Here is a 12,526-nt window from a genome sequence, read left to right on the forward strand (position 1 = left end):
ATTCTCGTCATCTGATGAATCATCTCCATCAGAGCCAGAGTAATCTGGATTAGGTATGATGATACGTTCATTATTTTCATCGGAATCCCATTCCGATTCGGAATTTGTTGCAATTTTTGAGGCTTTACGCTTTGGCATTTTTTTTTGCTAGGTGTACTCGAAAATTCCCAGGATATCAGCCGAGGAATACGCCTGAATTTTTCCGGAGCGTTTTGAGCAAAATTTTGAATTTTGCAAAAATTGTTCATATGCAAAATCCAAAATTTTTCTCAAAACGCTACGAAAAAATTCAGGCGTATTCCTTGGTTGATTACAAGAACTTTTTATTCTTAATGATTTTTCCGAAAAGCGCATCATTTATTGTAAAAAAATTCATGAATGTTTTCACAAAAATTTTGCCATTAAGACGCCATTTTGAAAATACTAAAACGAAAAATCGATCTTTGAACCATGGATTCTCAAAGTTTAGACATTTATTCCACCCGTTAGTAAGATTCCAGGTTAATTACAGACTCGAAAAGCTTTGGAAAATGGTTCACAAAAAAAAAATAGGCACGAAAAATCACATTTTTTTTGGTTTAAACTGCATTTTGGGATAATAAATAAATTTTTTGAGGAATTTCATTGGCACCCTCGGAAAGAGGAGATCTTAAGCAATAAAAATATATGTGTCTCAATTTTTTCTAGTGTCGAATAGTCTTAGTTATTGGCCGTTGAAAAGCGGTTTCCCGGTAGTGGCGTTTTGGCCGTTTAAGGGTTTTGATGCGAATCTAATAATTACTGTACCGACGGACCGTCCTAAATTTATATAATTAGAAGAAATAATTTTTTTAACATGACTGATTTTTAAAACCGAAATTTTTTAATAAAAAATAAAAAATAATTTTTTCAAATTATTAGCTTTGAGTCCTTAAAATTTCCTTATGCTAAATTTAAACTTTAAACGTCACAAATTAAATTGTTCCATTCTTTACATTTTTAATTTATTCAATTTTCTATTTAATTTTAGATTTAAATTTTGAATTTAATTTGTATTTCATTTAAATTTATTTAGTTAATATCGATTACTATATTTAACTATTTTGTGACAATTTCCTACTTTTTTATTAAAAACTAATCTTTTTATTCAAAAATTTAACTTATACTTAGTTTAAAGTTAATCTAATTTGTTAAACATTGATTTTTTTAAAGATTCATTATTTTATTATGCAATTTTATCTCTTTAGTTAAAAACTGAACTATTTTGTGAAAAAATGCGTCATTTTTTCATTAATTTAACTGTCATTAATCACAAAATTTATATAAATATGTTTCTTAAATGATCAGAAAAGTTGAAAAAATTATCGGGAAAAACTGGGAATTTTTTTATATTCTTTATTTTATTTTATTAATACTTTCAGCCTGAATATGTTTGAAGTTGACCGGAAAAATTGAAGAACTTTCCGGAAAAAAAACCGGGAATTTTTCACTTTAATTAATACCGCCAGTCTGAATATTGTTTTTGATTGACCGGAAAAATTAAAAAAGTTGGCCTGGCAAAACCGGGATAGGACCGGGAATTTTTTATTCAAACGGCCAGTCGGAATATGTTTTTAATTGACTGAAAAAAAACCGGAAAATTACCAGAAAATTTTTTCTTTGATTAAAATAGCTAGCTTGAATATTTTGTTTAGTAAACCGGGAAATTTGAAAAACTAGACCAAGTAATGACCGGGAATTTTTACTTTGGTTAAAGCGTCCAGTCTGAATATTTTTTTATATGACTGGGAAACCCCGGGATATGACCGGGATTTTTTTCTTTGATTAAAACGGCGATTCTGAATATTTTATTTGCTGACCGGTAAAATTAAAAAAACTTGGCTATTAAAAACCGGGAAATGACCGGAAATTTGTTTTCTTTGAGTGAAAAGGCCAGCCCAATTTTTTTAGCTGAACAGAAAAATTGAAAAAATTGATCGGGAAATATCCGAAATTTTTTTCATTTGATTAAAACGGCCGGCCTAAATATGTTTTTTTTTTTTAAATTACCGGATAAATTGAAAAACTTTACCGGAAAATGACCGGGAATTTTTTCCTTTGACTAAAACGGCCAGTCTAAATATTTTTTTTAGTTGAACGGAAAAATGGAAAAACATGCAGGGAAAAACCGGGAATTTTGTAATTTGGTTAAAGCGGCGAGTCTGAATGTGTTTTTAGGTGACTAGGAAACCCCGGGAAATGAACGAGCAGTTTCTTTCTTTAATTAAAACGGCCAATCTGAATATTGTTTTTGATGACCGGAAAAATTGAAAAATTTGACCTGGAAATACCGGGATATGACCGGGAATTTTTTTCTTTGATTGAAACTGGCTATTTTGAATATTTGATTTGGTAGACTGAAGAAATTAAAAAACTTGTCTATTAAAAACCGGGAATTTTTTTCTTGGATTAAAACGGCCAGTCTGAATATTGTTTTTTATTAGTGGAAAAATTAAAAACAGTAGACCTGAAAAACCCGGGTTAGGACCGGGAATTTTTTATTCAAACGGCCAGTCTGAATATGTTTTTTTTTTGACTGGAAAAACTCGGAAAATTGCCGGGATACATTTTTCTTTGATTAAAATAGGTAGCCTGAATATTTTGTTTAATAAACCGGGAAAATTGAAACACTTGACCAAGTAAGGACCGGGAAAGTTTAAAAAACTTGGCTATTAAGAACCGGGAAATGACCGGGAATTTTTTTCTTTTAGTAAAATGGCAGCCTCCATATATTTTTTAGCTGAACAGAAACATTGTAAACTTGACCGGGAAATGGCCGGAATTTTTTTCTTTGATTAAAACGGCCAGCCTAAACATGTTTTTTTAAATGACCGGTAAAATTGAAAAAATAAACGGAAAAAACAGGAAATTTTTTTTTTTTTTGTTAAAACGGCGAGCCTGATTAAAGTTTTTGAGTTGAGTCGAACGGAAAAATTGAAAGACGTGCCGGGAACACTCGGAAATTTTGTAATATGGTTAAAGCGGCCAATCTGAATATTGTTTTTTATTCACTGGAAAAATTGAAAAATTTTACCTAGAAAAACCGGGATTTGACCGGGATTTTTTTTTCTTATATTAAATTACCTAGCCTAAATATGTTGGTTAGTAAACCGGGAAAATTGACAAACTTGACCGGGTAAGGACTGGGACTTTTTTACTTTGGTTAAAGCGGCCACTCTAAGGATAGTTTATTGGGTTGACCGGAGAATTAAAAAAACTTGGCTATTAAACACCTGGAAATGTCCGGACATTTTTTGCTTCAATTTAAACGGAAAGCCTAAATGTATTTTTTAAATGACCGGGAAAATTGAAAAACTTTCCGGGAAAAATTGGGAATTTTTTTCTTTGATTAAAACGTGCAGTCTGTATATATTTTTAGTTGGCCGGAAAACCCGGGATATGACCGGACTTTTTTTTTATTCAAACGGCCAAACTCAATATGTTTTTTAGTTGAACAGAAAAATTGATAAACTTTACCAGGAAATTTCCAACAATTTTTTTCTTTGATTAAAACTGCCAGTTTTTTATATAAACGGAAATATTGAAAACTACGGGAAAAGCCGGGAATTTTTTTTCTTTAATTAAAACGTTCAATCTGAATATGTTTTAGTTGATCGATAAAAACCAGGAAATGACTGGGAATTTTTTTCATTGTTTAAAACGGCCAGCCTGAAAATGTTTTTTAGTTTATCGGGAAAACTTAAAAACTTGACCGGGAAGTGACCGTGAATTTTTTTCTTCTATTAAAACGACCAGTCTCAATATGTTATTTGATTGATCGGAAAAATTTTTAAAAATTGAACCGGTAAGGAACGGGAATTTTTTACTTTATTTAAAGCGACCAGTCTAAATATGTATTTTAGATGACTGTCAAAAACCGGGACATGACCGTAAATTTTTTCTCTTTGGTTAAAACAGCCAGCCTTAATATGGTTTTAGTTGAAAAGGAAAATTAAGAAAATTTACCCTGAAATGTCTAGAAATGTTTTTCTTTAATTAAAACGACTAGTCCTAATATTTTTTTCAATGACCGGGAAAATTAAAAAACTTATCAGGAAAAACCGGAAATTTTTTGTCTTTGATTAAAACGGTCAGTCTGAATATGTTTTTAGTTAAGTGACAAAAACCGGGGAGTTTTTTCTTTGATTGAAACGGCCAGTCTGAATCTGTTTTGTAGTTGATCGCGAAAATTAAAAAACTTGACTGGAAATGACCATAAATTTTTTTCTTTTATTAAAACGACCTGCCTGAATATGTTTTTTGTTTGACCGGAAAAATTGAAAAACTTGACTGGTAAAAACCGGAAAATGACCGGGAATTTTTTTCTTTCATTAAAACGACCAGTCTCAATATGTTGTTCAGTCATACAGAAAAATTGAAAAACTTGACCGGGAAATGTCCGGCTTTTTTTCTTTGATTCAGACAGCCAGTTTAAATATGTTTTTTAAGTGACTGGGAAAATTGAAAAACTTGACCGGGTAAGGACTGAGAATTTTTTACTTTGATTAAAGTAGCCACTTTAAAGATAGTTTATTGGGTTGACCGGAGAATTAAAAAAATTTGGCTGTTAAAAACCGGGAAATGGCCGAGATTTTTTTTATTAAAACGGCCAGCCTCAATATTTTTTTAGCTGAACAGAAAAATTGAAAACCTTGACCGGGAAATGTCCGGACATTTTTTTCTTCGATTTAAACTGCCAATTTTTTATATAACCGGAAATATTGAAAAACAACTGGAAAAGCCGGAATTTTTTTTATTTGATTAAAACGTTCAATCTGAATATGTTTTCGTTGATCGATAAAGACCAGGAAATGACCGGGAATTTTTTTCTTTGTTTAAAATGGCCAGCCTGAATATGTTTTTTAGTTGATCGGGAAAATTAAAAATCTTGGCTGGTAAAAACCGGGAAATGACCGGGATTTTTTTTTATTGAAACGGCCAGGCTCAATATGTTTCTTAGCTGAATAGAAAAATTGAGAAACCTCACCGGGAAATTTCCAGCCATTTTTTTTTTTTTTTGATTAAAACTGCCAGTTGTTCATATAACCGGAAATATTGAAAAACAACTGGAAAAGCCGGAATTTTTTTTCTTTGATTAAAACGTTCAATCTGAATATGTTTTCGTTGATCGATAAAAACCAGGAAATGACCGGGAATTTTTTTCTTTGTTTAAAATGGCCAGCCTGAATATGTTTTTTAGTTTATCGGGAAAATTTAAAAACTTGACCGGGAAATGAACGTGATTTTTTTTTCTTCTTTTAAAACGGCCAGCCTGAATATGTCTTAAGTTGACCGGGAAATGGCCAGGAATTTTTGCCTTCGTCTAAAACGGCCAGTCTGAATATGTTTTTTAGTTGAACGGAAAAATTGAAAGACGTGCCGGGAACACTCGAGAATTTTGTAATTTGGTTAAAGCAGCCAATCTGAATATTGTTTTTTATTGACCGGAAAAATTGAAAAATTTTACTTAGAAAAACCGAAATTTGACTGGGAATTTTTTTCTTTGATTGAAACTTTCAGTCTGAATATGTTTTTAGTTGACCGGAAAAAAACCGGGAAATGACTGAGAATTTTTTTTATTAAAATGGCCAGCCTCAATAATTTTTTAGCTGAACTTGACTGGTAAAAACCGGGAATTGACCGGGCATTTTTTTCTTTCATTAAAACGGCTAGTCTCAATACTTTTTTCAGTCAAACAGAAAAATTGAAAAACTTGACCGGGAAATGTCCGGCTTTTTTTTTTGATTGAGACAGCCAGTCTAAATATGTTTTTTAAGTGACTGGGAAAATTGAAAAACTTGATGGGAAAAATAAGAATTTTTTTCTTTGATTGAAACTTTCAGTCTGAATATGTTTTTAGTTGACCGGAAAAAAACCGGGAAATGACCGAGAATTTTTTTTATTAAAATAGCCAGCCTCAATAATTTTTTAGCTGAACTTGACTGGTAAAAACCGGGAATTGACCGGGAATTTTTTTCTTTCATTAAAACGGCTAGTCTCAATACTTTTTTCAGTCAAACAGAAAAATTGAAAAACTTGACCGGGAAATGTCCGGCTTTTTTTTTGATTGAGACAGCCAGTCTAAATATGTTTTTTAAGTGACTGGGAAAATTGAAAAACTTGATGGGAAAAATAAGAATTTTTTTCTTTGATTGAAACTTTCAGTCTGAATATGTTTTTAGTTGACCGGAAAAAAACCGGGAAAAGACCGGGAATTTTTTTCGCTGATTAAAACGGCCAGTCTGAATATGTGTTTTAGTTGACCAGTAAAATTGAAAAACTTGACCGGGAAATAACCGAGAATTTTTTTTCTTCTGTGTAAACGACTAGCCTGAATATGTTTTTTAGTTGACCAGTATAATTGAAAAACTTGACCAGGAAAAACCAGAAAATGACCGGGAATTTGAAATCGCTTCCCGAATCGGAACCCTGTCAACACTGATGAGTTTAATCAGAATGGGTGAAAAATGTATATTTTTTTACAGGAATGCAGTCACAATGTTTGGCTCTTAGACAACAATTATTAGAGACCAATCATTATTGGGTTGATTACGATGATGAAGTAGGGATACCTGGAAACGCAGTTTCAGTGTCTGAGGATGGTCCCTACATCGGACGAGCCCATCACCGAGGATCTGTAACTCCAGGAAATGTTCTTGGTGGCATGTGTACTTTACCATGGGGTGGGCAAGTACATGAAAAAACGAGTTTTCAAATTTTTTGCGGGAAAAATATCAACTGGGTGAAATCTTGGGAGGGTAGTGTTCCATTGTATGCACTTGTGGGTGGAGAAACTGAGGATAATTATCCTCTTTTTATTGGGAGAGTCTGCATTGACGGAATTTATCACGTAGGAAAAATACAGCCGAATCATCAAGTTTGTTATATATCTTTCAGTGGCAGAGAAAGGGCATTCAAAGAGTACGAAACTTTAGTTCATAATTATTTTCCAATTGTTGAGTGGGTTGGTAGGTGAATCAAATTTTATAGCCGACTTTTTATAGCAGTTTACAACATGAGATGAATGTTGTGGTGAGAAAAATGTTGCAATGAGAAAAATGTTGCGGTGAGAAAAATGTTGCGGTGAGAAAAAAGGACTTTACCGTATATGTTCTTGGATTTTTAAATTCGAGACAGGAATCTATAGATCTGAAAATTTTTTAAATCCAATTTCATAAACGGTATTTTCCATTTTTCCAGTGTAACTTCTCAAAAATATAAAATCAGAAGGAAATATATAAAGAGAATTTTTAAAAAGTAGTTTAAAAAGTATGAAATAATCAACTCGACTAAAAAATCCCAAACTATAACATTCCCGACACTAAAATTCCCACTGTACTATTGACAAATTAAAAAATTCCCGAATAATAAAATTTCCAAATAATAATTATCTCGAATAATAAAATTTCCTAATAGGAAAATTCCCCATAAATGAAACTCCCGGAGACTTTAAAATATTACTGAATTTAAAAATTTCTGAATAATAAAATTGCCGACCGAAAATTGTCAAATCATAAATAAATAATGTGAATAAAAAACAATTATGGCAATTTTCTATTTGGCATTTTATTATTCGGGAATTTTTACATTCGGTAATATTATGAACTGTTTAGAATTTTATTATTCTGAAAGTTTATTGTTTAGGAAGTTTATTATGCGGAAATTTCCCACTTCGTAATATTATAAACTGCTTAGGAATTTTATTTTTCGGAGATTTCATTGATCTGGAAATTTTATTATTCGGGAATTTTATTTTTCATAATTTTTCTGTCTCATTACCGAATAATAAAATATCTGAACTAGAAAATCCCCCAATTAAACAATTTAAAACGTTTTTGTTGTTATATATTATTTATTTACTAAAAGAAATGAATTAAATATTTTAACTAAAGAAAATTTTTTCAATTTTTAAAGTTTTTAAGAATTATTTAATTTAAAATAAAATAAAAAGAAACTTTGAAATAAATTAGTGCTGTATTAAAACATGCAACGTCTCTTTGAATTTGAAGAAAATTTCGGGATAAATTAATTTTTTTATTTGAGAAGCAAGTTTTTTTAAATTTACTTTTTTATAAAATTTGTATACGGAATTATTCTTATTTTAAATTTAAACCATAATTTTTTTAAACTCCGACAGAAAATTTCCGAATTAAACAAGAATTTTGTTTGTTAAATATTATTTATTTAACTAAAATGAATAAATCAATTATTTTTACCGAAGAAGAAATTTTGTTCAATGTTTGAAGTTTTTAAAAATTATTGTTTAAATTTAAAACAACAATTGTTGGAAAATATATATTTCTGAATGGAAAATTTTAAATGTAAATGTGCATAGTATTTTTAAAAATTAAAAAACATGTTTTCAAAAGTCGAATTCTGAATTAAAAAAGTAAATAAAATAAAAAGAAACTTCGAAATGAATGAGTGCTGAATTAAACCCGTAAAGTTTATTAAGAAAATATTATTAAGTTCGGAGAAAATTTATTTTTTCATGCGAAGAGCTCGTGTTTTTAAATTTATTTTATTTATACAATTTTTATACAATTATTATTATTTTTAATTCTAACACTAATTTTTTAAATCTATAAATTAAAAAAAATCTAGAATAGATATATAATTATTGTTTTTTTATTAAAAAAGTAATATTAATTTAAAAACAATATAAACATTTTTTTAAATGGGGAATTTTTATAATTAGGAAATGTTCCAGTTCAGATGTTTTATAATTATTCGAAAAAAATGTTTTGTAAGAAGTACTTAAAGTAACTGTGAACTGTAATCACGAATTACAAATTACACTCATTACAAAAAATTTTACGATTTTAGGGTATTTTGAAAACTTCCAAGGAATTTTCAAGAACTTAGAAAAGTTTCAGGGGATTTAATACATTCATTTCTTTAGTTCCAAAATCAAGTAGTATGTTGAAATTGTATTTTTTTGGTTAAAGATTTATTTTGAACCGAAAACTAAAGTTACAATTTTTAGTAAAAAAATGTTTTTTTCACTTGGAAGTTCAACCCTTTTGTATAAAATTACTTTTCTTATTCATATTTTTGGTTGAAAATTGAACTATTTTCATGAAATTCAAAGTTTTGTAAATATTTTTTAAACCGAAAAATGAAGTTTAAATTTCCAGTTAAAAAATTTAAAATTTCTACTTTTTGGTAGAAAATTAATCTTAATGTTTAAAAGTTTATTAGTTTTGGTTGAAAATGTTACGATTTTGTTTGAACATCTTTTTTTCTTTTTTCGAAATTATTTCATTAACGGGGCATTTTTGGTACATACTTGTCTTTTTTTTTGGTGAAAAAATATTATTATCTTTTTGTTTGTTAACAAACTTTTTTTACTAAAAAATTAATTATCGCATTTTTGGTTAAAAAGTTATTTTTACATTGGTTGTAAGTTCATACAATTGTAAAAGATTTGAAATGTTTCAGTCTATTTAAAAAAATTCTAAGGCATTTTAAAGAGTTGAAAAAATTTCAAGTAATTTTTCCAGAAAAGTATTGCTTACATAATTTGTCGTTTTGATTCCAGAGTTCATATTTTCAGTAGAAATATTAAATCTTGTTGAGATAAAAATGCAACTGTTTTGTTGAAAAATGAACTATTGACCAGAAAATTTACTTTTTGTTGAAAATTTGTCTTTTTGTGTTAAAAAGTAAATTAAAATTTTGTTGGGTGGAAATTCATCTCTTTTTTGAAAATTTGTCTTTTTAATTAAAAAATTTGCTCGTTTTAGCAGAAATTACATCTTTCTTGGATAAACACGCAACTGTTTATTGAAAAATTAATCTATTTCGTAGAAAATTTACGTTTTGATTAAAATTTATATTTTTGCGTTGAAAAATAAACTGAAACATTTTGTGAATAAGAGTTGAACTTTAAAAAAACAATTTGTCGTTTTTTATTAGAAATTCTTCGGTTTTAGTACAAAATTTCATCTTTCATGGATCACAGTGCAACTTTTTAGTAGAGAATTAAAATATTTGGTTAAAAATGCACCATTTTTGCTTAGAAAAATTCAGCTTTTTGAATTAAAAATTCAATTTTTTCCGCAGAAACTCAATTTTTGTTTAAAAATTCCAACTTTGATCTTGAACAGTCATCTGGGATCTTTTTTGGATGCAAACTCAACTATTTTTTGACAAAAGACGAATTTTCCCTTCAAAAATGTAATTTTCAAACAAAAAATTTGATTTGCGCAAAAAATAATTTTCCACGAAAACTTAGTAGTTGAATTTTCAGTTAAAAAAGATTAATTAAAATAATAATAATTTTTAACGAAAAAATTGCATTTTTATAAAAAAATATACTAAAATGGATGAATTTTTAAATTAAAAGGATAAATGTTCAAAAAATAGTTAAATCTTCTTATAAGAAAGATTTCAGTTAACTTCTTAGATCAAAGCATCAATTTTCAAACAAGAAATAAGTTTCTACGAAAAAAAATTAATTTTTAATCCAGAAAGACGAATTTTCAAGAAAAACGGAAGACTTTTTGATAAAAATGTTAAATTCTTTACAAAATAATTGTATTTTCATTGAAAATATGAGATTTTTCTTAAAACAGATGAATTTTTAGCAAAAAATAATTTTCAAAAAATAGTTGATTTTTTGTCCTAAAAAGATTCCAGTTGTCTTATTAAGATCAAAATATGCATTTGGTAACAAAAGATAAGTTTCTACGAAAAATTTGAATTTTTAATCCAAAAAGACCAATTTTTAAACAAAAAGAACGTCAAACTTTTCTTTAAAAAGTTGAACTTCCAGAAAATATTTCAGTTCAATTTTCAACATCAAAATATAAATTTTGAAACAAAAGTGATTTTCTAGGAAATATTAAATTTTTCAACAAAAAAGTAGAATAAAAAAAAAATGACGTTTTAAGAAAATGATTTAATTTGAACCAAAAAGTTTAATTTTTTAAGGAATATAAAATTTTTCTCACAACAGATGAATTTTGAATTTAAACAACTTTTTTTTATTATTAAAAATTTGGATGTAGAAAAGGTCTCAGTTCTTTTTTTTTAAACAAAAATATTAAATTAAAACCAAAAGTAAATTTTCTACAAAATATTTGAAGATGAGTTTTCTCCTAAAACAGAGGAATTAAACAAAACTAAAAAAAACTTTAAAAAAGTAGAAAATTTTATATCCAAAGAAGATTCCAGTTTATTGTGCAACATCCAAATAAGAATTATAAACAATAACTTAATTTTCTTCTAAATAGTCAGATTTTCAGCCAAAAAGCAACCGAAAAGTATGTCTTTTAAAAAAACAATTGAAAAAATTGTTAGCCAAATAATAAAATTGATAACTAAAAATATGATTTACAGGATAAATTTTTTGCAAATTTTTGCCAAAGCATAATTTATTGTTTATTTTCTATTTTCACTGTTTTATTATTATTTTCTAAAAATTCATCTTTAAAATATTTATTTGTTGTTGTTAATGTAAATATGAGTTCAGGCATGTTTTCTACTTGACTGAGATACATATAGGAACTGTTTTTATATATCATAATTACATATATTTTGTGCAAAAAATCATTTTCTATGATTATTGGGAATGGTGGTCTACCATTTCGCCCCTTGGTGCCGAAAACTGGAACTAGAAAGAGTGGGTACAATTTTAAAGGTGTATTTTAATTTTTGCATAAAAGTGTTATTGCGATTGTTTTGTAAAGTGTAAAAGAATAATTGAATACTGAAACAAATCTTCATAAAACGAATATTTTTACGAGGGTAGGGTAAAAAGTTTCCGGCCTGATAAGAAAAAAACAACCTTTTTCATTTCTTTTTTGCTCATTATTTTCCAACATAATCTACCTCAAGTAGTTCTTAAATTACCGAGAATTTAAGTTTAGGTTATATTACCGAGAATACGACAGAATTTAGGAGAATTTAAAAGAATTTCAGAAAATGTAAGAATTTATTATTTTTAACGATATTTTTATAGAGCACGTTATGTCTACGGTTGAATATACATTATTTTCTAGCTTAGACATATTCAGAAATTTAAAGATGGAAAACAGTAGCTTATTAATTAGTTAACAATGTGGGACTGAAACTTTAAACTCAAAATTCAATTCCCTCACATTACTTAATAAATAATAGCAATAAATAATAAAATTAGTAAATACCAAGCGCTACTTCTTTTTGAGATAGTCACGTTCATTCCTATAAAGTATAAAATATTTCATCCTTGCACCTATTAAATAAAATGTTATGTTAATCGTAGCTTCCCAAAAAACATGGTTACAGAACTGATCTCTAACTATTCTAGAACAAAAAAGAAATTGGTCTAGAACAGGTTAGTAACAGGTTACGAACATGCGAAACTACACGGAGAAAAATGTTTGGTAACTCTCACCCCAGCAAGGGTGATATTTACTAAACTGAGTAGTATATAATGGACAGACTAAGCTAGCGGTTGAATTTACTAAACGCTTGTCTAGTCCGTATTACTACTCACAGTACCGTAGTGCATACTACGCATGCG

At 28.3% G+C, this 12,526-nt stretch overlaps 1 protein-coding gene across 1 annotated transcript in view; it reads left to right on the forward strand.

The window, feature by feature from the left end:
• LOC117174602 overlaps positions 1–7,507 on the forward strand; it is a 12,309-nt gene extending 4,802 nt beyond the window's left edge. The window contains exon 5 of the mRNA XM_033363834.1: positions 6,504–7,507. Within this exon, the coding sequence (XP_033219725.1) occupies positions 6,504–6,994 (491 nt within the window). The 3' untranslated portion in view covers positions 6,995–7,507. The remainder of the gene's footprint in view (positions 1–6,503) is intronic.
• Positions 7,508–12,526: the final 5,019 nt, after the last annotated feature.

Source organism: Belonocnema kinseyi, chromosome 6 (genome assembly GCF_010883055.1).
Source record: "Belonocnema kinseyi isolate 2016_QV_RU_SX_M_011 chromosome 6, B_treatae_v1, whole genome shotgun sequence".
NCBI classification, from domain to species: Eukaryota; Metazoa; Arthropoda; class Insecta; order Hymenoptera; family Cynipidae; genus Belonocnema; species Belonocnema kinseyi.